Source organism: Mustela lutreola, chromosome 17 (genome assembly GCF_030435805.1).
Source record: "Mustela lutreola isolate mMusLut2 chromosome 17, mMusLut2.pri, whole genome shotgun sequence".
Classification (NCBI taxonomy): Eukaryota; Metazoa; Chordata; class Mammalia; order Carnivora; family Mustelidae; genus Mustela; species Mustela lutreola.
This window is the reverse complement of record NC_081306.1, coordinates 46,957,012-46,983,537: the sequence shown is the minus strand read 5'-3', so window position 1 is coordinate 46,983,537 and position 26,526 is coordinate 46,957,012. Positions and strand designations below refer to the sequence as shown.

Genomic DNA, 26,526 nt, shown 5'->3' with positions numbered 1-26,526 from the left:
GTTGACAACCGTGCCCTGGTAGGTGAGCTCTGGTCCCCTAACCAGAGCTTCTCACTGAAGCTCAGACGGACAGGACTTGAGTCCTGGCCCCGAGGTCTCAGCTGGTCCCCAGACTGCTCAGCCCGACTGTGGAGCTGCACCCGAGCTGCGCCCAACCCCCACCCCGCCCCGCCCCCACCACCATCAGCTTGTGAGATTAGCACTGCCCTCCCATGGCGAAATTTTATGGACCAAATCTGCCCAGCCACCGGGCTCCGGGCTCTGCAGCGTAATCTCCCCAGCAGCACCCAGCCAAGCTTCTCCAAGGCTAAGCACGCGGTGGGGGCTCCCGGGAAGGAGAGGCGAGAGGTAGCTTCCAACGTCTGGAGGGGGAGGCATGCAAGTGCCCATGTCCCTGCCCTCGTCTTGGGCTGTTCAATCAGCTGAGGCCTAGAGATGCTGCCCGAGGCCTAGAGATGCTGCCCGTAGTGTTTGTGACCCGATATAAATCCGCCCTTTCTTTCCAAAGGCTTTTTGGTGCTCTTGGCTAAGAATCCCGGACAGAGACAGGAGACCTGGCTCCCAGGCAGGCCCGCCGCCTCGCAGGGGAACTTGAACTTGATGTGCGTGAAGCTGACAGTTCCTTGAAGGCCTCATCACACATCCATCCGGTAAACCCTGCCACCACCCGGAGTAAAAACAGAGCAAAACCCACAAGCAGGGATCGAGACGCCATGCACCTGTCTCGAAGCAATTATTGACATTATCACGACACAATGAATCGCTTTTTGAAGTTGTTTTCCTGATATTTAGCAGCCTGAATACTAATCCCCTTAACAAAACTGTCCCCAAGCTTTCTCCCCTCCCCGGCCCCCCTAATCTCCTTCTCTCCAGGGGGAGGGCGGGGCCGGGGACCAGCCAGTCGACTTCGCAGCACCTGGATTTGCATTGATACCTCCCTTGTCATTCATGGTACCAACAGGAATTAGCATAAGGCATTAAGGGAGACTCGGGAGGAGAAAAGAAAGGCCATTTTGATGGAAATAAGGGGCAAAGGCATAATCTGCCATCGACTAAAACGCTTATTTGTGTACGGTTTCCCAAGCAAAGCTCAGAAAAAGCCTATGTTGATTTTAGTGTACACAAAGAAACCTTAATCCTTTCAAGGCAACTAAATCACCCCCAGAAAAGCAGCTCAGAAGAAAGGCACCCTGTCAGGGGGATGGCTATTCACAACCAAATAGATGCCACAAATCACACTCTGTAAGTAAACAAAAATAAGAATGTGGGAACCGTTTGGTTGGGAAGGGGAGGGGGACAGAAGTGGGGGCGTCGGGGCTGGGGGGCGGGACTCTCATCAACCTCCCCGAAGAGACCCTTCCAACTCCGGGAGGGCAGCGAGGGCCTGAACACAGGTCCCAGGGCCAGCTCGCGCTCTAAGGCCAATCCCAGAGAAGGGTAAAGACATTCCAGAGCTGTTTGGAGCTACAGCAGAAGAGGGATGGGCGGCTTAAGGCTGGAGGTCCCCGAGGGGGGAGGGGGAACCAGTGGTCACTGAGACACTAAGACCTTTTGGGGACCTGTCCTGCTTGCCTCTTCCCCCCCCATCTTCTTCCCTCATCAAAACGAGCAATAAACAATCAGGCATTTTCACAGAGATGCCCCGTATGCTCTGAGCTGCGCGCGTCTTCTTTTATTGGGCTTTTAGCATTATGGATAACAAATTGGTACAAACTTTCCGTCCATCAAAAAATACGATGAAATATAAAACTGGGATAGTCCATTACGCAATAAAAAAGATAAAAATTCAATGTGACAACAATTCTGGAAGGAACAGCAATCACAGCAGCACATACACCTCAGGGGAACGCTAAACATAACGTACGATTCTAAATTGCAGTGGGTTCCAATTCTAAAATAATCCGGGAGCCCAAAATTACTGCACTTGGAAACGTGTCTTACTAACGAGTTAGCAAAAATGCTAGCTGAGGCACAGGACAGGATGTCGGAAGCGGCTTCCAACGTCGCCCCTTTACGAAGGAAGGCCCGATTCTGTTCAAGCGCTACCGGGCTCTGCCGTGTAACCGCAGACCCGAGATGACCCCGGAAAGCACACCTCCACTTAGCAATCACCACACCAGCGCTTCCGTCAGGTTCCACGGCAAAGAGGAAAAGATGGAACAGTTTGTGTCACTTACACCTTCCAAATTACACACCTCGGTATCGCCAGTGATTAGAGACTCCCCTACGTTCCATTATTTCCAGCAACACTGCGACAAATGAAAACTGCCCAGAAACCTACTGGCAATGATTTAAGAGAAGTTTTCCCTTTATGTACTGTTACATGATTAGCCTCTCTTAGTCCGTACTGCAGTTGGGAAGAAATTAATGGGATAGCACATATTTAAATTTTGCCCTCTAGCTCGTTTATTAACTTTCCAGAGAGCCCACAGCAGAGTAAGGCTTGGTTTATGGCCATATCCTGTGCATACTAAACACCCACGGGTAATTGGAGACCACAGAACAAATCAGCTGTTTATAGTTCTCTGACTGCTGGTAGTTGATAAGTAACAATGAAGTCAAGGCATTTTGAGAACTCTTACTCTCTGTGACGGCTTCCTACGTTACATCAACGTCACAGAGGTGGTGATTTCTTTGTCCAATCAATCTGAATAAGGATTCAGTGTATTCTGTTACAATAAACCGTTCCTTCACACGTCCCAGAAGCATACGGATTCTGCCTCCAGCAAAACCACAAAATACGAACAGCGGCTCCAGACCGAAAAACAGAAAGACTGTGTTTTACTCGGACTTCTTAGGCACGGACAATGAGACAAAAACCCAAACCCGGCCACGGCTCGGAATTCAGGGGTCTTACCTTTGTTTACAATAACAGTATTGAAGAGTTTTTCAGAGCTGGCATCTGATGCCTGAAAAACAAGAAAGGGAGAAAAAATTGTTATTATGGTCTCAGATATTGCCATCAGCATCATCAGAAGGTGAGTTTTTAAATCAATGCACTACATTTTTAGAACAAACAGCCTGATGGGGAAAGCAGCCGCTTCCCCCAACCGTCCACAAGGTGGTGCTGTTTGACCGCAGGAGACGGACCTGCAGTGCAGCTCTGTGCTGGGGGAAAAAAATCTTGATTTTAAAAAACGTGTCCTTATTAGACATATTATCTGTGCAAAACATATTTCTATGAGATGATCCACAAAGCAATTCAGCTCATTCACATAGTGATTTTGCAATTTCGTTGATAGATCATTATTTTAGAAATGGCACTCTTTTTTTTCCCTTGATATGTGCAGAGATGCCTGTTTTTCAGTTTTCTTGCACAAACCAGAAATGCCTATTATTTAACGTTGAGCCCTTCCTCACTAAAAAGTGTTGACTAGCACTTCCAGATATTAATTTAAAGATTCGTCCGATGACCCCAAGATCCCTGTTCCTCCCAGTCACCAGGATGACCTTGGTGTGGAAACAGAAGCAAGCTGACCCGGCCCACAACCCAAGACTACGCCTGCCATCAGCACTAGAGCCTTTCCATTTTCCAGAAATCCTGTCTTCTAATTATCACAGGGGCTCGAGGAAAGTGAAATAAGCCTGTTTAAGCCACGAGAGCAAAGCCTCTGTGAAGTATACACTCATGGGCTGGAAAATACACAGAAGTTGGTGTGGAGGGAAGGCTGCAAGGCTGCAGAAGCGGGAGTATTTCTAGAACTTCTAGAGGGTTGCAACCATTGAACTGAAAATCGGCATCCCCACTGTGGAATTCGAAGACGGAGCTGCATTTCAAGTTACAATGGCGATGTTGGGTCTCTGCCGTAAATCACTTGCCTTTCACACTTTGTACATAGAGATGCATGTTTTGACAAAGCAAAGCATAGGATGTTGGATAAATACGGAGGGGACCGTAAGGAAGACGGGGAGGGTGTATCCGGAGTACACATAGCCTGACTCAGGGGCTGGCTTTGGGGGACAAAGAAGATACTCAATTTAGCCTTTCTGTGCTATGTTGATGAAAAACAGGTATTATTGTGTCTATCTGGGGAACATGTTCTAGTTCTCGATGCAAGTGATACAGAGAGACATAAAATATTTTTATTATGAGGATTTCTTCCTTTTTTTTTTTTTCCTTTAAAGCTTCCTCCCTTGAGGGATGGTTTGGAAAATTTAAGGATCCAGAAGAAAAAGAAATGCAGGAGTAAAGTGTGGGAGTGCGTACACGTTTCTGCATAAACAGTTTAAAATAAATCCTAGAGAGCTTTTAAAAAAATTCTGCATGAATAGAAAATATGCCAAAGGCCTTCCTGACATCTTAAAGGTAATTAAATTTAAATTGTATACGATAATAGCTTCCCTTAAAAATAAGCCTCCGAAAAAAAGTGTGGCATTCCGAGGGAAACAAGGTATCCATTAAGCAAATCAAGAGGATTGTTACGAAGGCAAAAATGACAGGAATAGGGTTGTTACATTGTGGTGCCAAGCCAGGCTTCTAGGAATGGGAGTTTCCCTGCTGAACTCAGAGATAAAGAGCGTGTCACCATTCCTGAATGAAAAAAAAGCACTTCTTCGTTCAAACTGGAAGGAATATGCTAAATTCATGGCTGAAAAAAATAAACTCCAGCTGATTAAAAAAAAAAAAAAAGGCCCAGTAATGAAATCCTCTTAAAACCGAAGCACTGCCCGCAGATACGGGGACTGCTCATGCAGAGGCGTCTGGCTGGCGGAGAGGCGGGCGGACGCAGGACGGCACCCCGGTGCGGAGAACACGGGTGAGCACCCGAAGTGGCTCCCGACCGAGTTTTTGTTTGCACTCGGGCTGCGCGCGGGCAGACCCGGCCGGGCTGCAGGTGAACCGGCCCCGCGGCCCGCAACAGCTCCGTGCGGCGGCCGCCTCGGTGGCCCGCGGGGCGCCCTGCTCCCCGGGAGGCGGCTGAGGGTCCTCCGCTCCGGAGCCGACTCGGAGGACGCGACCGCGGCGCCGCCCCGCAGGTCCGAACGGGCCGAGTCCGGCCGCGCCCCGGGCGCTCAGGGCCGCCCTCCCACGCGCGCTCTCCGAAACCTGTCATTGTCCCCAACGCGCCGCCCGGCCGGAGGCCGCCGCCTGCAGCCGGGGAAGGGCTCGGAAGGGCCTGCGCACCCGCGGGACGCTGGGTCATCCCGGCAGGGCCTGGGTCGCTCCCGCCTCCCGCCCGGGCTGCCGGCGACGGGGGCCGCGGCCGGGACCAGCGAGGACGGGCCCTCCGGGCCGAGGCCAGCGCGCGAGCTGCGGGGAAACCGGCTCGTTTCCCGCACGAACTTCCCCAATCCCGCTCCCGCCTCCCCAGCGCCCGCGCGGGTCCTGAGGCTCCGGGGCGCGGCCGTGCGCAGCGCGGGGGACGGAGCCCGCGATCGCCGCGTCCCGGCCACGGTCCCGGCTGATTTCTGTAACTTTCGTCGCTGTTTCGCCCCCCGCGGCTGCCCGGCCTCCCGGAAGCCCAGTCCCTGCGCGCGGGGGCCGGAGGCTCGGCCTCTCGAGGGTCGCAGGGCCCGGGGGTCGCGGAGGGCGAGGGCGGGGAGCGGCCGGCGGGGTCGGAGGACCAACGACCCGCTCCGGCCGCGCTGGGGGCTGGGTCCGTCCGGGCGCACGGGCGGCTCCGGGGCCGCGGAAAGTTGGCGAGGCCGAGCGGAGGCGCGGGACGCGCGGGGACCACACGGCGGGCACCGGCCCCTCCGCCGCGGACCCCGACCCCCCCCACCGCAGCGCGCCCCGGGAGGGGGCCCAGCGGGGGGCCGAAAGCCGCCCCGGAACTTCCGCGCGGTTCCCGCAGCCTCGCCCGCCCGCCCCGAACCCCGGCCCCGGCCCCACCGGCTTCCGCGGGCACCGCGTGCGGGACCCCGCCCCGGCCCCCAGCCCCGCGCCGCGCCACCCGCCCCGGCCGGGGTCACCGGAGCCCCTCGGACCGGAGGCCCCCGGTCGGCCGCCGCCCCCACGCCCCCGCCCCGCCCAGCACGACCGCGCCGCCGCTCCCGGCCCAGGCCGCCGGCCCCGAGGAAAGTACAAAGGCGGGCGGCGGGGGAGGCCGGGGAGGGCGGGGGAGGAGGGGTGAGGAAGGGGGCCCGGGCGCGCCAGACGCGAGGCGCCCGCCCCCGCCGCCCCTGCCCGCCGGCCCGGCCGCTGCAACAAAGACCCCCGACCCGGCCGCCTCCCTCCGCGCGCGGGGCCGCATTACCTGGTCGCACGGGGTCACGCGGCGCTGTCAGCCCCAAGTTCATGGTCCGGTTCCTCCGCGGGGCCCCCGGTGCCAGGATCGCAGCGCCCGAGAGGCGGCCGAGCGCGCGGGGAGGGGACGCGCGGCTCCGGCCGCGTCCGCAAGTCCGTCCTCGGGGCGCCGCGGGGTCCGAGCGCGCGGGGCCGGGGCCGCGCCGGAGCAGCCGCCGCACATCCAGCGCCGCCGAGGCCGGGCGGTGGGGCGGGGGGAGCCCGGTGCGCGCCCGCCCGCGGCCTCGGGGCCGCTCCTGCGGCGCGCGGGTCGGCCGGGCACGGCGGGGGCCGAGCGGCGTCCCGGGCGAGGCGAGAGCAGCGGCCCGAGCCGCGGCTGCGGCGCGCGGAGCTAAGAGCGAGGCGGCGGCGGCGACAGGACAAAGGAGACCATGTGCGGAGGAGGGAGGAGGGAGCGGGAGGAGGAGGAGGAGGAGGAGGAGGGCGCGCGGCGGCGGCGGCTGCTCCCCGGCGGCCGCCTCGGGCTCCCCGGCCGCGGGTCCCGCCTCTCCAGCGGCGCCGCGGCCCGACCGCTCCCGGCCCCGCCGCCGCCGCCGCCGCGCTGGAGCCCGCGGCTCCGGGGGCCCTGGTCGGGCGGCCTCGCGGGCGCGGCAGCGGCGGGGGCGCCGGGCGGGCGGCCGGGGCGACGGCGCCTCCGGGCCGGGGCGGGCGGGCGGCGGGGCGCGGGGCTGGCGGGGCTCGGGGCCGCGCTCCGCTGCGGCGCCTGCCTCTGCCGCCGGCCCCGGCTCAAGTGAACTCCATCGGCGGCCGCCGCGGGCTCGCGGGCTCCCGGGCCGGACGGGGGGCAGCGCGGGCGGCGGCGGCGGCGCGGGGGGCCTCGCTCCGGACTTCGCTCCCGACCGCGCCGAGCGCGCCTCCTGCAGACGCCCGGGCGCTCGGAGCGGGACTTCCTCGGCGCGGAGCCCCCGCCGCCGGCCGCGCCCCTCCCCCGGCCCGCCCCGCGCGCCCCGCCCCGCCCCGCGCCGCCCCTCCTCTCGCCCCGGCGCCGGGCCGCCCCGCGGGGGCGCAGTCCGGGCGCGACGCCGACAGCTGTCGCTCCCCCCCGCGCCTCGGGCCCCGGGTCCCCGCGGCGGGCGGCCCCTCGGGCGGGCGGCCCCTCGGGCGGGCGCGCCGGGAACGGCAGCGCTGCGCGGCGGCCGGCGGAGGCCACGAGGCCCGCGGCCTGGGGTTGGGCCGAGGCCGGGCCGCGCTCCGCGCCGAGAGCGGGCTCGGTGCGCGGCGGTGAGGGCCGCCGAGCGGGGTGCGCCGGGACCGGCCCGGCACCCAGCCGGTGCGCAGCCAGAGTAACACGTACGCTGCAGAAAATGGGGGCAGAGTCCGGTGTCAGAAACCGAGCCCGTCCTCCAGCCTCACCCCAGCACGATCACAGACTAAATGCAGTGGGTTAAGTCCCAGGGACAATGGAGCCCACGACCGGGCCATAGGCAGACACCCCCGCCGCTTAGTCTTCGCATCCGCCGACATCTGTAGGCCTCCCACCCGCAAACGTGCAGCCGGCCGGTCCCCCAGCGTCCACCAGACGCAGGCAAGGGATGAAAGAATACCGCAGCCTCGCGAAACGGGCAGCAATTACGATCGTTCTATCCTTTATGGCCACTGTGTACCCCAGGGCCCCCTGTAGGGTCTGGAAAGGAAGGCATGGGAGCTCCATGCCCATGAACTTGGTGTTGGGTGGATTCCTCTGCGTAACACACTCCTCCCAGAGCGTGCCAGCTCCCTGCCGTCTAGCCTGGGAGCCCCTCTGCGGAGTTCTGGCCTCCTTACCAGCTCTCTTGACCCCAGAGGCCCTGAAAAGGTACTAGGCCCTACATGGGGACGAGGAGACCCGCTGCAAACTTCTGGAGTTGTAACTCCGTGTCTGCAGTTTGGTGAGCAGGAAAAGTTGCTGTGATTTCCCAGCACCAGGGAAAAGAAAGGGGCACACAAGGCGAGCTCCACCGGGGAGGGTTCTAGGGTGGTGCGGGGAGCACCGGGGGGGAGTGAGGGCAGCCCACAGCTCCCCATGTCCCTGCTGGCGCCCATTCCCTGCAGCGCCCTGGAGCAGAGAGGAAGGCACCGGGCTTGGGAGAGACGTACATCACATACAAATGCCATGGAGACTGGCTCAAAGCAATAATGTCCCTTCCTCACTTCTTTGAAGTTCAACATCCATCACGGTTTGATTTCATGGCGCTCCTGAAAAACCTCTCAAGAGGGAAAAGAGGGGGTGTTTGCTGTATAGCATGTATTTCTTTAACCTCTGTGTGCAAGGGGTTTTGGAAATGGGGGCTCTTCTGTCTTGAGCCTGATCCACTCCCCAGCTCGTAGCACTGTGTGGGGTTTCTAAAGACCCTTTAAAAAATACATATATATGTCTGTACACATATATATGTATGTACATATACACATATATATGTATATACATACGTGTGTGTGTATTTATAATAGCCATTTTTCTCTACCCCTACCCCCAAAGAAGTCAGAAGGAAGGGTGCCTCGGCCAAACACATGCATTTGGAGTTGGATTTTCCAATTGCTTATACGATGTCACAAAACCCAGCTGAGGCCCTCAGGCTAGGGGCATTCACGCTGAAGCTGTTCTGCAGTAAGAAGACAGCTGAAAGGCAAACATTAAATTTTCAAGAAAAGACATTAAAATGTTGTTTCTTTTGGTGCAATCAGAATGGGACGCTTTTCTTGTCTTGTTGCTCTAATAAAATCAATATTACAGGGAAGAGATTGCCAGAGCTCCTGCCAGGTCCCCCACAGCGTAAACGGAGATGCACAAAAGCACGGGGAACTTAGCTGACCAACGAAAACAAGCACTTAGCCCTCCGCAGAGCTTTCATGCGGCAGCCTTTCTGACACTTCACCATGCCCTGCATTAGATCGTCCTCTCTGATTATCAAGGACTGGATCTCAGAAAAGCCTGGGATAAATCTGCATGTGTCCCTGTATTTCGACCATTTGTAATCGGGAGGAACGTGGAAATACCAATGGCCAATCCTCTGGAGAACGCGAAGAACCGGCGTGTACACACTGTGTTCATATCTGGTCCCCTGGCCCCTGCCTGTGACCCTGGCCCCGCCAGGCCACCACTACCCTCTGGCTGGCTCCCTTCCTCAGCCTCTCCCCAGACACATGCATGAGTCCATTCTGATTGGTTTCCAGGTTGTTCCATGCCCCCTCCTTTCCGGAAGGACGGGAATCAGTATCCACGTCGGAAAGGAAGAAGGAAGGAAAGGAAAAGAAAAAGAATGATCCCCCCAGGGTGGCTGGGTCCCCGTCAGAGGTCTGACTTTCAGGAGCCGAGATTCATCCTGTGGCCATGGTGGTGGTGGTGGTGGTTTTTCCCTGAGAAACTTGGCTTCCCTTTATTGTCATTTTCATCTAAAGGTGGCAGGCAGGGGTGTCTGGGTGGCTCAGTCAGTAAAGCGTCCTACTCTTGGTTTCGGCTCAGGTCGTGATCTCCGGGGTCCTGAGACTGAGCCCTGAGTCAGGCTCCAAGCTCAGCAGGGAGTCTGCTTAAGATTCTCTCTCCCTCTCTGCCCCTCCCCCCAACTTGTGTGCATGCACACTCTCTCTAAAATAAATGAAGCTTTAATAAAAGAAAAGAGGTGGCTGGAAGCCACTATGTTATATTCAGAAGATTTAACCTACCAAGCACTCACGGCTTCTCTAACATCACCTTCCACTTCTGAACCAGATCTCAGGAAGGCAAGTCTTAAAAGGCAGGTACCCTGACACACTGCAGATAACAAGAATATGGACTCAACCGTCTTCCCAGCGTTAGATCAGGTATTTCAGGAACAAAGAGGAATTTTAATATAAGACCAAAGACCTGAGTCAAGTTTATGATTTCCAGCTAAAACTTAAAAACAAACAAACAAAGACCAAACTCAAGCAAAATTAAAATATGGAGTCATCATTCTCGAGTCTCAAAATACAGCTAAAGATTTGTTTTTAAACTAATGGCAAACCAATGTAAATCAATGTAAAATGGCAAAGGTTTGAAGCTTAAAATGTGATTTGGTTCAAATTGTATCACAAATTACCAGATTGAGATTAAACAATTTTTTGGTAAAATATTTCTTATGAATTCTGGTCTTCTGTAGAGCATCTTTTTACAAGAAAAGCTCATTAATTTGGCGTCCTCTCTCCAAAATATAATGAACTTCTGGCATTCCCTAACAGAACACGGGTTGGTGACTCTTGGCAGGTGGACAGAGGTTAAGCAAGAGGAGGTCTTTATGAAAATGTTTGTGCTTCTATATTTTACTTATTTTTTTTTAAAGTCGACTCTATGCCCAACGTGAGTCTCAAACTCATGACCCCAAGATCAAGAGTTGCACCTTCTACTGACTGAGCCAGCCAGGAGCCCCTTGAGCTTCTGTATTTTAAATTATGTGGTATAAGAAGACCTCTAGAGAGGAGAGAAAACCCAGGATTCTGTCTTCGAAACTCACCCCGGGAAAGAGGTCACCCCAACTGGGTTATTTCTGTGTCTCTAAGAGCTTGATCTTTTCAAATTCTAAAGCTCTACAAGCGTTGGGAATTCAAGTTTCTATCCATTCTTTGGGAAGAGGTGAAGAGGCAGTGTCTGGTTGACATCGTGACCCTGTCACTTCCAAGCCAGGAGACCCTGGAAAAAGTCCCTCCCCTCTCCGTGCCTTAGTTTCTCCATCTTCATCGGAGGTATGGGGACAACAGTACCCACACCTCCAGGGTGGCTGTCTGTGTGACACCTGTCACTTTGTCAGTGGCTCTGTGTGTTGACTCTCATGATCAAAGATGGCACTTGTTTTTGATTCCTGGGGAGACCAACAAAATGAAAGCATAATCTAGTATGGTTGCAATGGCCATTCCGCTGGCCATGCCATCTGCTGGATTCTTTTGACGCCAACCACCATGTGAACCACCACGCGAACCACCACGAGAACCACCGCGAGAACCACCCCTGAACATCAGGAATGACACCTGTCCTAGAAAGCACACCACCTGTACTAGGGAGCCCCACTCACACAGGCAAACAGCCCTTTCGGACGGGGTCGAACAGGAGACTGTATAAGCTTGGGTCACTCAGAAGGCTGGTGAGTTGGGAGCCGCGTGCATCTTCTTGATAGGTGGTAAAATCTGATCCTGAGTCAAGCAAAACCCTCCAGGAGTTCACCAGGCTTCCAGAGCTTCCAGATGTCAACCACCTCCTAATGGAAAGAGCTTTAACTTCTTCAAACGTAAAATAGTGTGCTTCCCGATTATGTCATGTTGATGCACTGAATTGTAATTTCTGACTTACACAGGCCCACACTGTGATCCGGGGCTACAGGAATAGTTTCTTACTGGTGCAGAGGCCGGTTTGCTGGTTTTGTTCCAGCAAACAAGGGTGGGGATACCCACCACCCTCAGTGCGATTTTAAATTCGACCATCGAGGACTAGGTCTCGCCCATCTCTACTCACGCCGGAGCACAGCAGCGCTATGAGGGACAGGAGCCTGGACCGCTCGGCATTTCATATTATCCACTTGTCAGGATATAATGCTAGCTGATTCCCCGTCATATCCCTTCTTTCCGAACTGACCTGGTTTCTTGTGGCCATTATTCACATCGTGGAATTTGCAGACCTGGTACCCACCGTGGTACCGGGAGGCCTCCCTCAATAGCTGACAGATGAGAGAGAGGGAATAGGTGGCCGAGGTTTTCCCAGCCCGCTGGTAGGGTTGGGGCGCCTGACAGGCGTCGGGGTACCCTGATAGAGGGGAGAGAGGCTAAGGGCAGAGGACACTGCTAGGAGCAGCTGGACGGGGGCGGGAGCGGGGCCTGCTGCTCCTTCCCCATGGCAGGCGACCAACAGCCCTCGTTTGGAGAGCTGGAGCCAACAGGTTGCTCACCGCCAGGAAGCAGGAAGCTGCCCCGTTGCCAACATTGTCCTGCTTCCCACCTCTGTGGACTCCTGACATTACGCCTTCTGTGATGTCCAGCCCAGATTAAAACTCTTTCTGGGTCCTAGGGATTTCTCCTGCTCGGCCAGATCACTTTAAACTGTAGATCAAGATGGCCTCCCCTCGTGATGCATGGCTGGTCAACCTCGGCCCAAGCCACTGGGCTCCGTACCCCACCTCCCCACCACTGCCCCTTCCGCACAGGCAATTTTAACATGGGAGCTTCATTACTTATCACTCTGAAAGAAGGCGACAATAGCTCATGCTCTCACTGTTGTAAAGCAAAAGCCTCTACCATTACATGCCTGTGTTGCTACCATTGATCATGGGGCCGCAACCAGAGGGAAGTAAATAAACCGACCCGGGTTAGTTTATGATGCGTACTATTGAGACGCAGGGCGGAATAAATATTTTCCAAGTGTGGAAGTCAAGAAAAAGAATTTTACTTTCAAACTTCGCAGTGTGCTATAAACTACAGAGGGAAAAAAAACAGAAGACCCATAGACTATCTCTCACTTAACCACCAAATCTACATTACAATATTAATATTCAGAATGTGACAACGCCACCAAGAAAGGCAATGAAAAATGAAATCGTATCCAGTCTCCGCTCATGCTGCCCAGAGGCACCTCATTTTTTGCTGATGAGCATGAGGTACGGACTCTGAGGCCGGGCCCTCCTGGCTCTCCCCTGCGCTTTGGTCACCAACTCCCCCCTGGGGACACCATTCCCTACCGGCCGGGGGGTTCGCCGTCTGGGGTCTAGAGGCCTGGTCTGATGCGGAGTCGCAGTTCTGGCGGAGCGTCCGGCCCCTTTGTCCCTGCACCATGTACTACCATCTGCACGATGGGGTGAGTCCTGACTCCTCCCTCCCTGGGCCAAACCGGGATTTCCACAGACCTGCAACATAGAGAGGTTCCAAGGTCCAAGGGTGACGCTCAGGCTGTCTCGGCTGCGCTCACAGAGGCAGGGTAGGTGGTCGTCGACCTTCACAGTTTTACGGTTTAAAAGGTGACCGACACCCTATATTCAGGTCACCGGCAAAAGTAACATGAGAAATGGTGGCCAACTGCACGTCAGCATTTCTTTCCTTACAACCTTCAACCTCCTCTCAAGGGCTTTGCTCTTTTGCCCTGGAAAAATGTAACCTCAGGTACAGATAATCTTTCGGACCCTGGATATGCCACCCTCCCCGTCTACTCATACGCGTGGGCCTAACAAAGCTTTTGTGCTTTCCTTTTAGCGGCATATGGTCCTGGGCTGATGGTCCTGATATTTATTTGCAGAAATTCTCGTTGGGCAAGAACGCAACATCTCCTTCTTCTGTTTCGGTGACTCAGACAGTTGCTGGGGGACTGACTGTGTGGGCAGCCAGAACTGCAAAGAACTCCCTTGGTTTAGCTTCCCTGAAAGCGTTCCTGGTGATGAATGTTTCTGATTTTCAGCCTTTTTCTGGTCTTAGCGGTTCTCCCTGCCCCTCGCATACTGTCCGCACGGAGTGGAAAACTCTGACGTGGCCGTTACAGTAGACTCGATCTCTGTGGCTTCATGATCACACGGGCAGACTTTGGGAGTGGTCATGGGCTGTACAAACGCCAACTGCTGTGATCACATCCTGCTGTGACTGAGGGTAAGGGCAAGCCTACATGCTTGCAAAGACCCGTGAATTCCTCTCTGGCCCTGTATATTCTCCAGTGATTGCTTCTGCTCCTGACTACAGGTTATCTTGGAAGTACATTCAGGACGGTGTCCGACATGTGTTACCTGTTTCCTGGCTCACCTCTGGACACGGTCATTCCGTGGGTCTTACCTTGCCTTAGTGGGCCCAGGATGCTGCTTTGGAGGTCAAAGATCCCATCCCTTAAGGGCCAGGACAGTGCCCTAACACTCCCACTCCCCATCATCCTTCCCCCTAACATGGACGACGAATGCCCTACGTGAAGCTGACGGTCAGAAAACACCACTCAGATCAATGAGTTAATGAATGAATGACTCACATCGCTGCCAACTAAAAGAAGGAAGACATTATCTCAAAAACAAACTATAAAGACCTCTCCACAAACCACAAGCAGTGTAGGATTTCACAGAACACAGGAGCCCTCCATCGTGAGGCTAACATGAGAACACACGTAAATTCTCTTGGAAACTGGTCGTTAATTAAGCTGCCAGTCTTCGTGCAGCTACGCTCTAAATATGGCCTCTAACACCTCTGTACGCCTCTGCTCTTCTCCCACGAGAAGGTGGCGCTTACATCCTCTCTCCTGGAGTCTGGGCTGGACCCTCGACTCTCTTGACCAAGGGAAGGCGGCGGAAGGAACGTTCTTGAGTTTCAGGGCTCAGGCATTAGGAAGGCCTGGAAGCTTCTGCTTCTTGCTGATTGGCACCCGATCACCATGTTGGGAGGAAGCCCAAGGAGACCCGCATGGGGGAATTCAGCTCTCGGGACCAAAGACCCGGCGGAGCTTCCAGCCAAGGGCCCGTAAGAGCTTGCCAGCCGTGGAGATAAACACTGTGGCTTTGGCTCCCCCAGCCCAGCTGAGCTTGCCTTTGCCGAGGCCGCGTGGCCGAGCGAGGAGGAGCCCTGAGCAAATGGCAGAATCGAGAGCTGATAAAGAAATGTGCGCTCGGTTATCCAATCTCTAGCTCGCTACAAAGTGACAGGTCCGCGGGGCGGCCATCTAGGTGGCTCCCAACGTTCAGAACAAGGAAGCAGGTGTGCACCTGCCCAGGTAAGGCGCTCCCACGAGCTTCACCTCTGCTTTCGGGCCTCCGTGAGGGAATGATGGGGACCCTGCGGTTGGAGAAGGAACGCGACTGAAACAAAGAGCAAGACTACCAACGCGAAAATCCCAAAATCAGAAAAATCTCTGCCGAAATAAGGAAGAGTTTTCCATCTGATAAAGCAGAAGAAAACGTAACATGACAATGTTAACGAAAGAATCAATCTGATCTCTCCCTTTCCTTTTGGAGGCTGCAAATGTTTGCAAAACTAAAAAGTCTTTAGTAATCCCTTCTTTTATCTAAAACAGATTGCCGTTTCAAGCACAGCCTCGTGAAACTGCAGGTTCAAAGGAACCTGAAACCAAATTAGCATAAAATCTGGAATTCTCATTTCCACCAAATGCACAGCTGCCATCTGACAGCTCTTCTGTGATTTTTGGGTTTCAAACGGAAACTTAAAGTAGCTGAGAGGGCACAGGCCGGGGCCCCGTGCGTCCGTGTCCGCTCCCTTCCACGAGCGCACACGTTCGAGAGTCTCCCTAGAACCCGCGGGTCGGAGACGCCCCCGCCGTGTGGCGTGTGCCCGGTCCAACGGGGGGGAGCAGGGACAGCCGAGAAGGCAGGCAGGGTAGACAGAAAGACTTTGCTTCCACTTTGAGGGGTGTGAAATATTTATAAGTAAATTCACACAAATCAGAGTGAGTCTGCTGGGGGGGAGGAGAGGAAGAACACCCTTTCCCAGTTTTTGCATCACAAATGCCAAGAAACCCACACTCCAGACACTTCAGTCTAAGCTCCAGGGGCGCGCATGCGGACTCCCTCGCACGAGTCCCTGAGCACTTGCAGAGCCTCCCCTTTAGGTAATGACAACGCGATGCCAGTACATTTAATTCTGGAAAACCCAAGGGGGGCCGCTTTGGCTCCCGCTGAAATATCATCACCCCTGGGACAAAAGAAGTCACACTTCTTTTACAGAAAAGTGGGGAAGTGAGATAAAGTGTATCTGATCCCCCCGACGAGGACAGGTGCGGGGAGAGGATTTTCTCCCGCACTCTTTGAGGGTGGATTTGCCCTGAGTCGTCCCAAACGTGCTCCTCTGATCCCCCATGATCCAGCGCATGAATTCGAGTGACAGCTGGTGGGGCTACGACCACAGCACATGAAAAGCAGGCTGCGGCCGTGCACGGAGGAGAGGCACGGCCTGGCCTGCCCTTTCTCGTGCGCCTCTCTGTCCACCGCGCCCCACTCAGGGGCCATCTGCTCCCTCCCAAAGCTGGACACGGACGTGAACGTGGACGGGGCAGGGGCCTGCATGGTGGGGCGTGGAATTCACAGGGAGGCCACCCGGGCTCACTTTCCCCCAGGTCCACGCCTCCCCTGACGTTCCTCTACTGTTAGTGCACGACTTTTCACTTTCTCCAGGAGAAAAAAAAAAATTTAGTGAGCATCTGGTATTTACACAGAATCTTAGAGGGAGTTGACGGATTTAATTACAAGTGTTAGTAAAACAGGAAAATTGTAGCCAGGCTTTCAAATAGCCACTCGCCTGTAAGCGACGAGACTTCTTTGTGCTGCCATTAAAGGACACGATTTACTTCCCAGCCAGGAGTTTTCTTGGAGAAGGGGACACGGGGGAAAACACAGTTGCTGGCCGGTAGCTTTCATTCTAATGTGCGACGTGGTCCTTCTTATACAAAGATCAAGCTTACAAACAATGTTCAGTGAGGCTGTGGGCTCAGAGTTGTTCTCCCGCTCGCACGGGTGGGACGGATTTCCTCTCTGTCACCAGCACCCGCTCACCTGAAGGACTAGCTGGGTTTCCGGGCTCCACATAAGGCCAGGAAAACGACTGTGAACGGCTGACCTGCGTGAGGATGGGGACGGACCGGTCCTCACCAGCAGCCGGCTCTGGCCAGTTTTAATGCCTGGGTGCAAGTCCGGGGAACAGCATCACACACGGGCAAGGTCGGCGCTACCCGAGTCCTGGGCCAGATGGGCCGGGCCACAAAACCCGGGTTTTAGAACAGGTTCGGTCCCTGTGGGTTGTGGCTTTGGGGAAAAGGCACAAAACCTTTCTCCTCCTCTAGAATGCCGAACAGGTTGGGAGGAACAGTTTCTCTCTCGCGCTCTTCCAAGATCCTGGGATTCTGTGCGACCTACTATCTAGATTATAAGCCGAACAGCCTCTGTGCTGGAAAACATGTCCCTCTTTCCATTTTCTTGGCGTTTACATTATTAGTATCTAAGTAGGACATATTGCTTGACTTATTCTTCCTGGGGTTCCCACGCTCTTAGAATTTCCTGATAAACCAACGAAACGTCCGAAGCATGTCCTGTCCGGTTTGCACTTAATGCTTCCAACCAGTGAGTCCTCATCAAAAGTCAGGGCACAAGTGAGCCTCTCAGGCCCTGAGCCTCTTGTCCCTTGTGGGCCCATTAAACACATTTGTCAGCTTTACGTTTTAAAAGCAAAACCAAAAGGGTAAATGTGTCATCACATACTTTTTAATCTGAAATCCACACAGGAAGGAGTTCAGAGAGAGAGAGAGAAAGAAAATACACCCTCCCCTAAGCCCCTCGCGCACACGCACACATGCACATGCACACGCGACACGCACACCTCTCCCCACCACCACGCACTCATCGGAACGGGCTTCATCTTCATCAGACCATTCCACAGTCAGATGAAACAACAAGTAGCCTGCGCCTCTCAGGACTTTTTCTTTCTTGTTTTTTCTAACATGGAAGTTTGGCTGGGGAAGCACGTGTTGCACAGACACATGCGGCCTCAGCAGGATGGACCCTTCACGGAGGAGACGGATTCCAGATCCAGGCGCGCTGGAGCAGGGCTTAAGTCCTCCGAATTCGGTAATGGAAAGTTTGGGTCACACAAAGGGCTGTGGGATCCGGGGGTAAGATTTAGCTCTAAATCAGCCTCTGGAGCAGCCCCCTAAGAAGCACCGCATGTCTCCAGTTCCAGCTCTTTCCTTCTCTCTCGGCGCTTTCCTTTTGAGGGACCCGAAAATCCTGGCTTCAGACCGTCTCCCTGTGTACTTAGTGAGGGCTCCCATCCTTAGAATGGCTTTTTCTTTTTAAAGCTCTTTTCAAATGTTTCCCGACCTTTCATTCTGAAAAGCCCCAAACTTCTAGAAACCACGGAAGGACGCTCCACACAACACCCACACCACCTTCGTTTCTGTGCCTCGACTAACAGTTTGCCCCACTTTCTCTCTCCTTACTTTGACACACGTGCCAAGGGGCATCCATGCACCTACCGGGTCCCTCAGGGCTGGTGTGGGCGGAGGCATCTACCCTCGTGGCTGCTTCTCTGAGAGGCAACGTCTAAGACCCTGATTGGGTCACGTCGGCTGGTGGACGGGGTCCCCGGGACCCGAACCCCGCCCTCCCCACTTGTGTTTAGAAAGTCTGCACGCACTGGGCTCCTCTTTGTGCTTCCAGCACTCACGAGGACTCCGCTCCGCTGAGGCGGCCTGGACACAGCTTTGGGCTCGGTGGTCAGTCAAGGGGGCAAGTGGGCTGTGGGGAAAGGGGCGGGCTGCTCTCGGGGGGAGCTAAAGGCCCTTCCTCCTCCGCACGGACTGCAGACGGGCTCGTCGGGGGCCCGCAGGACTTCGCCCGGCTAACCACCTGGCATAGCCGTGGACACTCCTGTCCCTGCTGCTTCATCTCCAGGATGACGGATACTGGGCCTACGTCAGCGTCACTTTTAAGAGAATCAACAAATGCAAAAGAACTTGATAAATATTTTCCATAACAAAACACAACTGGTTGCAGAGGGATCTGACTCGGGTCCTCATTACTTCTCCCTTACTTGTCAGACAAGCTCGGCGCTCACCGAAACCCACTGTGGATTCTTCCCCGTTTGCCGGGGAATGGGACTCGACCTTTCCCTCACGCGCATGTTCCTGGAGCCCGCTGCCACATCTGGAGTGCGGGCGTTGGCTTCCAAAGAGAGGGAAGAGTGGGTCACTGTGGCGGCTTTGGACGTGGCCGAGGGGCAGAGGGGGTGGGGAAGGCCAGGCTGCCCATTATCAGGGCTCCCAGGTGCCCCGGGATCACGGCCGGTGATCACGCACTTGGCTGACATCAGAAGAAAGAACCACCGCTCCGCTCCCCACCCTCACCCCCTCTTCTTCTTCTTCTTCTTTTTTTTTTTCAAGGAGGCTTTTTACCCTCATTAAATGAAACCTTATCTCTGAAAGACTGCAATCCTCAGCAAATGACAAGTGAGCCTAATCTCGTTTTCTGACAACTGATTCTTGACAGCACCTTCCCTTTGATTTCTGAGACACGTAGTTAGACATATATTAATCTGTCAGTCATCATCCCTAGGAAGAATAAAAAAGAGAGAGAGAGGAAGAAAGAAATGAACATTTGTGAATATGAAGGCAAGACAAGGGCCGAGGACACCTATTTTAACGGACGCTCGAACGCTCCTTTCTCGCGCAGCCCCCGCCCATCGGGCTCGGGGGAACATCCCCGCAGGGGAGAGGCAAGCCGTCCGACCCAAGGGCCTGCGGAAGAGGCACCCCCTGATCGGAGGCAACGCGGTCCAGCGGAAGGGCGCGCGCCCTGGAGTGCGGCTGACCAGGTTCAAATCCCCGCCCCACGTGAAGGTCACAGGTAGATTGAGTAAGATCTTTAGTCTCTGCGCCGTCAGAACCCTGCCTGTAGGATGCGGCTCATGGCTTCTGCGGGCTGCAAAGAGTAAATAATCTTTATCTACTGCACAGGTGGGCATGAAGTCAGGACCCAATCCAGCATTTCCAGTGGGAACACTACCGCTGCTATTTCTGCTCAGGTCTCCCGGGGAGATGCTGAATAGGGAAGCAGGAGGAAATAAAGGGTACACCCCGTTCCCCAAGAGGTCACGCATGCAGAAGGGATTCGAGAACTACACGGCAGTGCTCGCAAGGACTGCCAAGAAGAAACCCATAAAAGATGGCGCCACATGACTCTGGAAAACTCAGACGCTCATGCTGGTTGCTCCCAACCCAGGCTCAAGACCTCAGACTCACAACCGGCCCTGCTTCTTTTTCCGTACTCCGGAAGGAGAGTCGGAACCCTGTCCCTGAGGCATTTGCAAACGGGAACGCACGTGTGCTGTCTGCTTGCTTGTTTGTCTCCAGGGGTGGGGGGAGTCACGGAACCATATCTGTCTTGGGATCCGCGTGGGGTGAACCAAGTCTGTCGACCTGGCTGGCAGAGTACAAGAAATGGGGTATTTTCGACCAAATGTCAGGAGTCAACACCTGCATTGGGAGCAGTCACCGACAGTAGCTTTTTTTAATCTTTTCATACAGAGACGGACAGAAGGGAAGACACAGAGGCCTCCAGCCTTACCTCTGAGCTAACGGGGCATGAACGAGCCGGGTGCTCGGGCTACTCGCCAGAGGGCACGCCCGCAGATTCTGGGGTCACTGAGCCTGAAAACGATCCCGCGAAGTCCTCCCCAGGAGTACGCCTCTCTGAGACGGGCCTCTGGGTTACACGCCTCGACCCCCGCCGCACCCCGCCGCGTGCGACAACACGGAACACCTGAGTGCTCTCTCCACGGCCTCTGCCGCATTGATTCCACCTGCCGGGGCCGTTATTAGATAAACGTGCTTCGTGCTGCCACGAGAGGGTCACAACATAAAGGATTGGGGAAGAGGAAGGACAATGAGGAGTCTACGGAGTCACTGGCACCCACTTCTGAGGGACAACGTGTTGTTCTGTGAGGACGGGCACTTCCCGGGACACCTGCCGTCCCTTCTCGGCTCTGCTCCTTCCTGTTTCTGCAACCGAATCCTGGGCGGCCGGTCTGTCTGCACGGCTGACGGAGAAGGAAGGAAGCAGAGGCAGCACCACGGTCCGCGCTCCGCTGCGGGTAACGAAGACCACGTGAGACCAGACAGACCGGGAGGAGGAGACGACCCGTGCTCGGGCGAAAGTTCTTCTGCACACGAGCAACGGGGGACACGACCTCCTCCTCCTCCTCCACGACCCTCACCCATCCCTCTGGCACTGGGCCACCTGGATCGTCATGGGTCCCAAAGAAGGAGGAGTCCCGCACAGGGGTGGAAACACAACGGGGGAAAATCCCTGGAGGAAAAGGCAACCGACTTTTGGTTTTAGCAAGAATGAACTAGAAGGTCTCCAAACCAGCGACTTGGAGAAACGTGATCTTTAGGTAACCGCTCCACATTTGCTAAGACTTTAGAGTCCTCGGAAGACAGATCAATGGGACGAGTGACCAAGCCACTCGCAGGCCATGTCCACCACGGGGGTACACCGGAGATGCACACGGGGCTGAGCTGGGCTCACCCAACAAGACCTAGGAGTCCGGAGCCCTGGTCTGCATTCCGACCATGCCTATTGCTTCTGTGCTCTGGGACTGCTGTGATGCTGGCCCTTCTCAGGATTTGTGGGTTGGAGGTGAAGCGAAAAAGCACTCCATCAACTCCAAAAGGAGTTCTGGAGTATATTTATACGTATATAAATGGGTGTATGTCTGGCATACATTTAAATGTTGAAACACTGGGTGTGACTGTTCAAAAAAAGTTTCCAGAACTTGAGAGAAGGTTATTTTATAACAGAAAAATTACAAGTTAAAAATAATTAAAAACAGGGGTGCCTAGGTGGCTCAGTCAGTTAAGCATCTGACTCCAGATTGCAACTCAGGCCTTGATCTTAGGGTTGTGAGCTGAAGCCCCCTGTTGGGAAGTCTACTTAACAACGACAACAAAAACCTAAAGTATAAAGAATGAGGCTGGCCAGCTGCAGAAGTAGCCCTAGAAACTGCCTGAACTCATGGCTGAAGGATCTAGAGTGACCCCAGTTCAATCCAAGTGACCTAGTGTGATCTTAGGGAGTCAGGATCCCAATGTGATTAGAAGTAAGAAGCTTAAGTTGGATCCTATCATTCTCTTATCTGCCTAAGCACCCACCTTGCTATATGATCGTCTGTCTTCCATCCAACCAAGCCCCCGTCCACCAATCCGTCCACCCCCCCAACCCCCTACCAATCCATCCACCCATCCATCATCTCCTACACGTCTAACATGTGATACGCACAGACTACTTCACACCAGTGCACACAGATAAGGCATGGACTCTGCTCTCGGAGAGCCCACTGTCCAGTATGGGAGGCAGTATAATCAGCCGAATTAAGTGCTGTAAATATAATAACAGAAATCGATGCACGGTACTGGGGATTCGCACAGGATGGAAGGGCCAACTGCCTGAACCTTTTGCTCTCACAGTCCCTGCTCGCCCAGTGACCTTCCGATTACAATTTGGTTTCCTCAGGGATTGTCCTTTGGGGTTAGAGGTGCCCACTGGGGTATGTAAGTCATTCTGCCTGGAGCGGGTGGTGATACTGCTCTTTGTAAACAGAAAGATTGGTGGTGTAATTTAGTGGGCTTCCCTGGAGTCCGATTAGCACGAGCCCCTCTGAGTTTCCAGGCTAGGCTGACCCGATCGTGTAGCTGCCCCTTCAGGAGCCTGCAAGCAAGCCGCCATCCATGTTCCCACCATCCTGTTCTGTAACCACACGGGTGGGGGGTTGGCGCTGATACAGGAGCTTGCTATGTCCTTCTGCTTTCAAAAATCACGTGTCCCAGTCTTTCCAGTAAGCCAGTGACGGCTACGTCTTCACTTACTTCACGCTGTCCCACCGCAAGCCTGACGCCGGCTTCCTGCACGTGTGAGGCCGTGGGGGTCTCTGGTCAAGGCTTTCCTAATGCACAGATCCAAGGGCCCTTTCTGTCTCTCCTACACAACTCGCTGGCTGCCACTCCCTTCTTCACCGGGGCTCCATGACGGCAAGTGATTCTTATCCTCTTGCTTTGCTTTTCCTTTAATAGTGGGATTTTTTTCAAGGTCCCCTTCAATGTCCAGAAAGAAGGATGTAGGAGGCTCTTCCCCATTCCCCAACTTCTATCATAATCTCTGAGCAGATGGTGCTCAAGTCTCCAGCCCTACACTTCTCCTGCATTCCAGACCCATATTTCCAACTCATCTGTTGGACAGTGGCACTGACTGTCTCATCGGCACTTCAAAAATCAGTTTCCGGAAGGGAACTCATAGGCATTTCCTCTTGATTGCCAATGGTGTGGACGAGAACACCCCCCTCCCCTCAGTTCACTGAATCCTCTGGACACCTTCCTCTCTTTCACCCTCATGGTCCTGGCTTTCGTGCAAGTCCTCAGCCGGCTGGGGTACTGGTACTGATCGTCTCTTCCCAGTCTGGTGTTCTGCTCTCTCTTTTCACCCTTATAAAGGCTCCAAACACGACAGGCCTGAGGACGGAGGTCTGTGCCAAACCATCGGATTCTTCCTTCCAGGTTGACAAATACCGGCTGTCAGATCTCGCCTCAGCCCCACCAATCTTGTCCCCAGATCTTGGACAAGGTACTTAACCCCTTTGAACAAAGCTTCCTCGTCTGTCATAGTGGGTTGGTGACTTGCTACGCCCTAGGAGGAAACTGGGTCCACCCCATCCAGTGCAAAGGAGAGCCTAGACATTTGCAGCGATCTTGGCTGAAAGGAAGGGAAACCGGAAAATGAAATCATTTGATTTGCCTGGCTTGGCCCGTGGTGCCCAGCCCTATACACCGTACATGGTAGGAACTCAAGTATCTGTACTGCCTTTGAAATAAGGAACTTCTGTTAGCACGTCCCAAGGAGAGGAAGAGTAGCACAAAGGGCTAGGGCCGTCCTTTCAAGGGATAATTTTCCTTTCATCGAGCAGTTACCAGGATTGACAATCTTTCCCTTTGACCCTCAAACCTGAATCATTTCACCAGCCTGCAGAATGACTGCCCGCTGCACCCCCAGCCGAGGGGCAGGATGACCCAGGGAGGCTAGAAGTCTTCTCTGCGTGAGCCGGATCTGTCTTGTGATTCTCTACCGAGGACCCTCCAAGATGGCGGCAATGGCTCTGCGGTCACTGGCTGGGCATAAAACTCCTAGGTCAAAATTTGTAAACTAGGCTTGGGGTTGCAAGGGTAGAGGAGGAGCGGCAGTTAAAGGAAATGGGGTTGTTCGTTCTAGTCTCCTCAGGGCAACTCTGTAACTGCCCCTGGAAAGCTGAACAACTATAGAGAAGGTGCCCTTGCTCGTGGAGGTCATGGTGAAGCACGGACGTGGTGTGCTCTGGCTGCCCTGGGCTGTGCCTGGACACAGGGGAGGGACCCAGTTCCCCTCCTAGGTCCCTTCCAGCTCACGATCCCATGAAACCTTGTCTACCACGGGCTGCGCAGCCCAGAATCAAGTACTCTGGGTCGATGGGTCCGAAGGCTTCACTCTGCTTTGACGGTGTGACTAGACAGCAAGAATTTGTCCCCGTTTCTCTTCCTCCCTCGGTGACGGTGGTGACACGTCTTATTCTCGGTTACCTTCACATTCCCAGACTTCTTCCTCAACACGTGCTGTTTTCTGGCGCGCGCGCACGAGGACCAGGGCTTACACACGCTCGGAATCTGCTCCAGTTTGATGAAGACGGAGCGGAGACAGAGGACCTAATGACAACCCCGTCCCACCCCGGCTCTCCGTGTGCAAGAAAAGGCAATTAAAACAGGGTCTGATTAAAAATACCGTAAAAAGAAATCAAATAAAATATTAAAAAGCCGTGTGCCATCATTAAATCAGTGTTTGCGACAGGAGGTCCTTCCACAGTAACCAACAGCCCAGGGAGGGCAGGAAATCATCCCTGGGGCGGGGCGAACACACTCGACGCACACTACAGGGAGTGCCACTTTGTTCTTCAGCACAAAACCCGTGTCTTACTGAAAAGTAAAAAAAAAAAAAACGAGGTCCCCCTTGGCCATCCTACAAGCACGTACAAGCGTGCGACCTGTACTCACTCCACGTTCCCCGTTCTTCCCCACCCCAGCCCCTCCTGCTTGGCCTCCGGGAGGCGCATCTCCCACTAAGCCCCACGAGGAGCGCGGCGGGTCTCTCCGAACCCGCGAACTGCGGTCACTCCTCCGCCCAGCTCTGTGCGGACGCGTCCCCAGAACCAAGTCAGAAGCCCACGGGAGTAACCGTGAGCTCTTCACCCGGCCAGCTCAACACTGAAAGGTGACACAAGGAAGTGTCCGATTCTAACTTTAACGTAGACTCTGAAAAGGAAAAAACCCGTGTGCAGGCCAGTAAGATGGACAAAGTGGAGGGATTCGGGAGGCCAGGGTTTTAGTCCTAGTGGTGTGACCCTGGCCGAGTCACGTTAGCCTGTCTTGGAGCCTCCGAGCTGTCCCCACAAGCTGAGGCGGCGGCGCGGGCTACACCAGCTCCCTTTCAGCTCGAAAATCCTCCGCTCCTGTGTCTCTGCGAACACAGTGAACGGGTTTTTCTGATGTTTAAGCCCTTCTGTACCTCTGCAGGGTAGACGAGAGCCAGGGAAACAAGAGCCTTAGAAGCACGGAGTCGGCATAACCAGAAGGGATGTAATTAAAATCGGGTTCTGTTCCCACAAACACACCCAAGGATCTTCCCATAAAAACACGACGGTAATTAACGACCTGGAAACCCCACGCCGCCGCCCTCGGGGCCCCGCTGGGCTTCCACGGGCCTGACTCGGAGCCCAGGCGGGCGCCCTCACCCATCAGACAGCAGGCCCCGCCCCCACTGCTGCTCCGGCCTGTTCTCGCCCATGGTCTCCGGGAGAGAGAAGCATTTCCAAGCCATGCAGGGGCACGAATGCATTTCTGGAATTTTAAAAATCATTAAAATGATGAAAAGGAAATAGAAGGAGCCTGCTGGAATCACCCTATTCCCACATCTGTCCTGAAGCCTCCTCTTTTCTCTCTTTGCCTCCAAGAGACAGCCACGAAGCAGGTGCCAAATTGGTTCCTTGGGAACCTGGCTCTGGGAGGAGCCCTCCTCTCCCCCGAGCTGCTCCCCGCCCCCGGCCCCCGGGGACACGTGTTTCGCTGCCCAAATCCTCCAAGGCTGAGGCATCCCATGGGCTAAGCCAGTCCCTGGCACTGTTCAGACAAGGGCGAAATCTATTTTCAGATTTCTCCTCCGCTTTTAACGCTCTATGTCACGCGTTCACCCAGACTGGCCTCACAGCCCAGATAGTGCATTCGTCCTGTGAACTGGCTGGCCCGATAAACTTCACAGGGTCCCAGCCAGGGAACCCAAGGCCACTCGGGGACAGTCGGGGAGGTCTGCCTTAGCAGAACACGTCCGTCCGGATCTCTAGATCGCACCGAGGGAAGCTGTCCTCAGTCACACTGCAAACGAGGCCCAGCAGGAGAAGCCCGAGACAGATAATGAGTTCTCAGGTGTTTCGAGAGTAAATTCATGGAGAGCAAGAGCCATGTTTGGTGATTAATGTCATTTCCGTGGGGTTCCCGCAGGGGCCCGGCCCTCTTGGAGGGTCCTGTCCACCTGCTGATCTAACTCAACAGCTGAACGCCGACTTCAGCATCTCTGCACAACCTCTGTCCTCCAAGCGCGTCGCCACCTCGGGGCGCAGTAGAAATGCAGGGTCTCGGGGCTCATTCCGGACCTGCTCTGGCATCATCTGCATTTTCGTGAGATGCCCCCCTGACCCCCCATGACTGCAGTGTGCCCAGAGGTTTGCGAAGCGCTCCCCAGCACACCGACAGGGGGCAGAGACGGGGGGCG

General features: G+C 54.9%; 1 protein-coding gene across 7 annotated transcripts in view; it reads right to left on the bottom strand.

Moving 5' to 3' along the window:
* AUTS2 (activator of transcription and developmental regulator AUTS2) overlaps nt 1-26,526 on the bottom strand; it is a 1,064,120-nt gene that overhangs the window by 73,695 nt on the left and 963,899 nt on the right. For all 7 annotated transcript variants that reach the window (XM_059154787.1, XM_059154790.1, XM_059154789.1 and 4 more), the window contains exon 6: nt 2,858-2,909. In XM_059154787.1, coding sequence (XP_059010770.1) covers nt 2,858-2,909 — 52 coding nt within the window. The remainder of the gene's footprint in view (nt 1-2,857; nt 2,910-26,526) is intronic.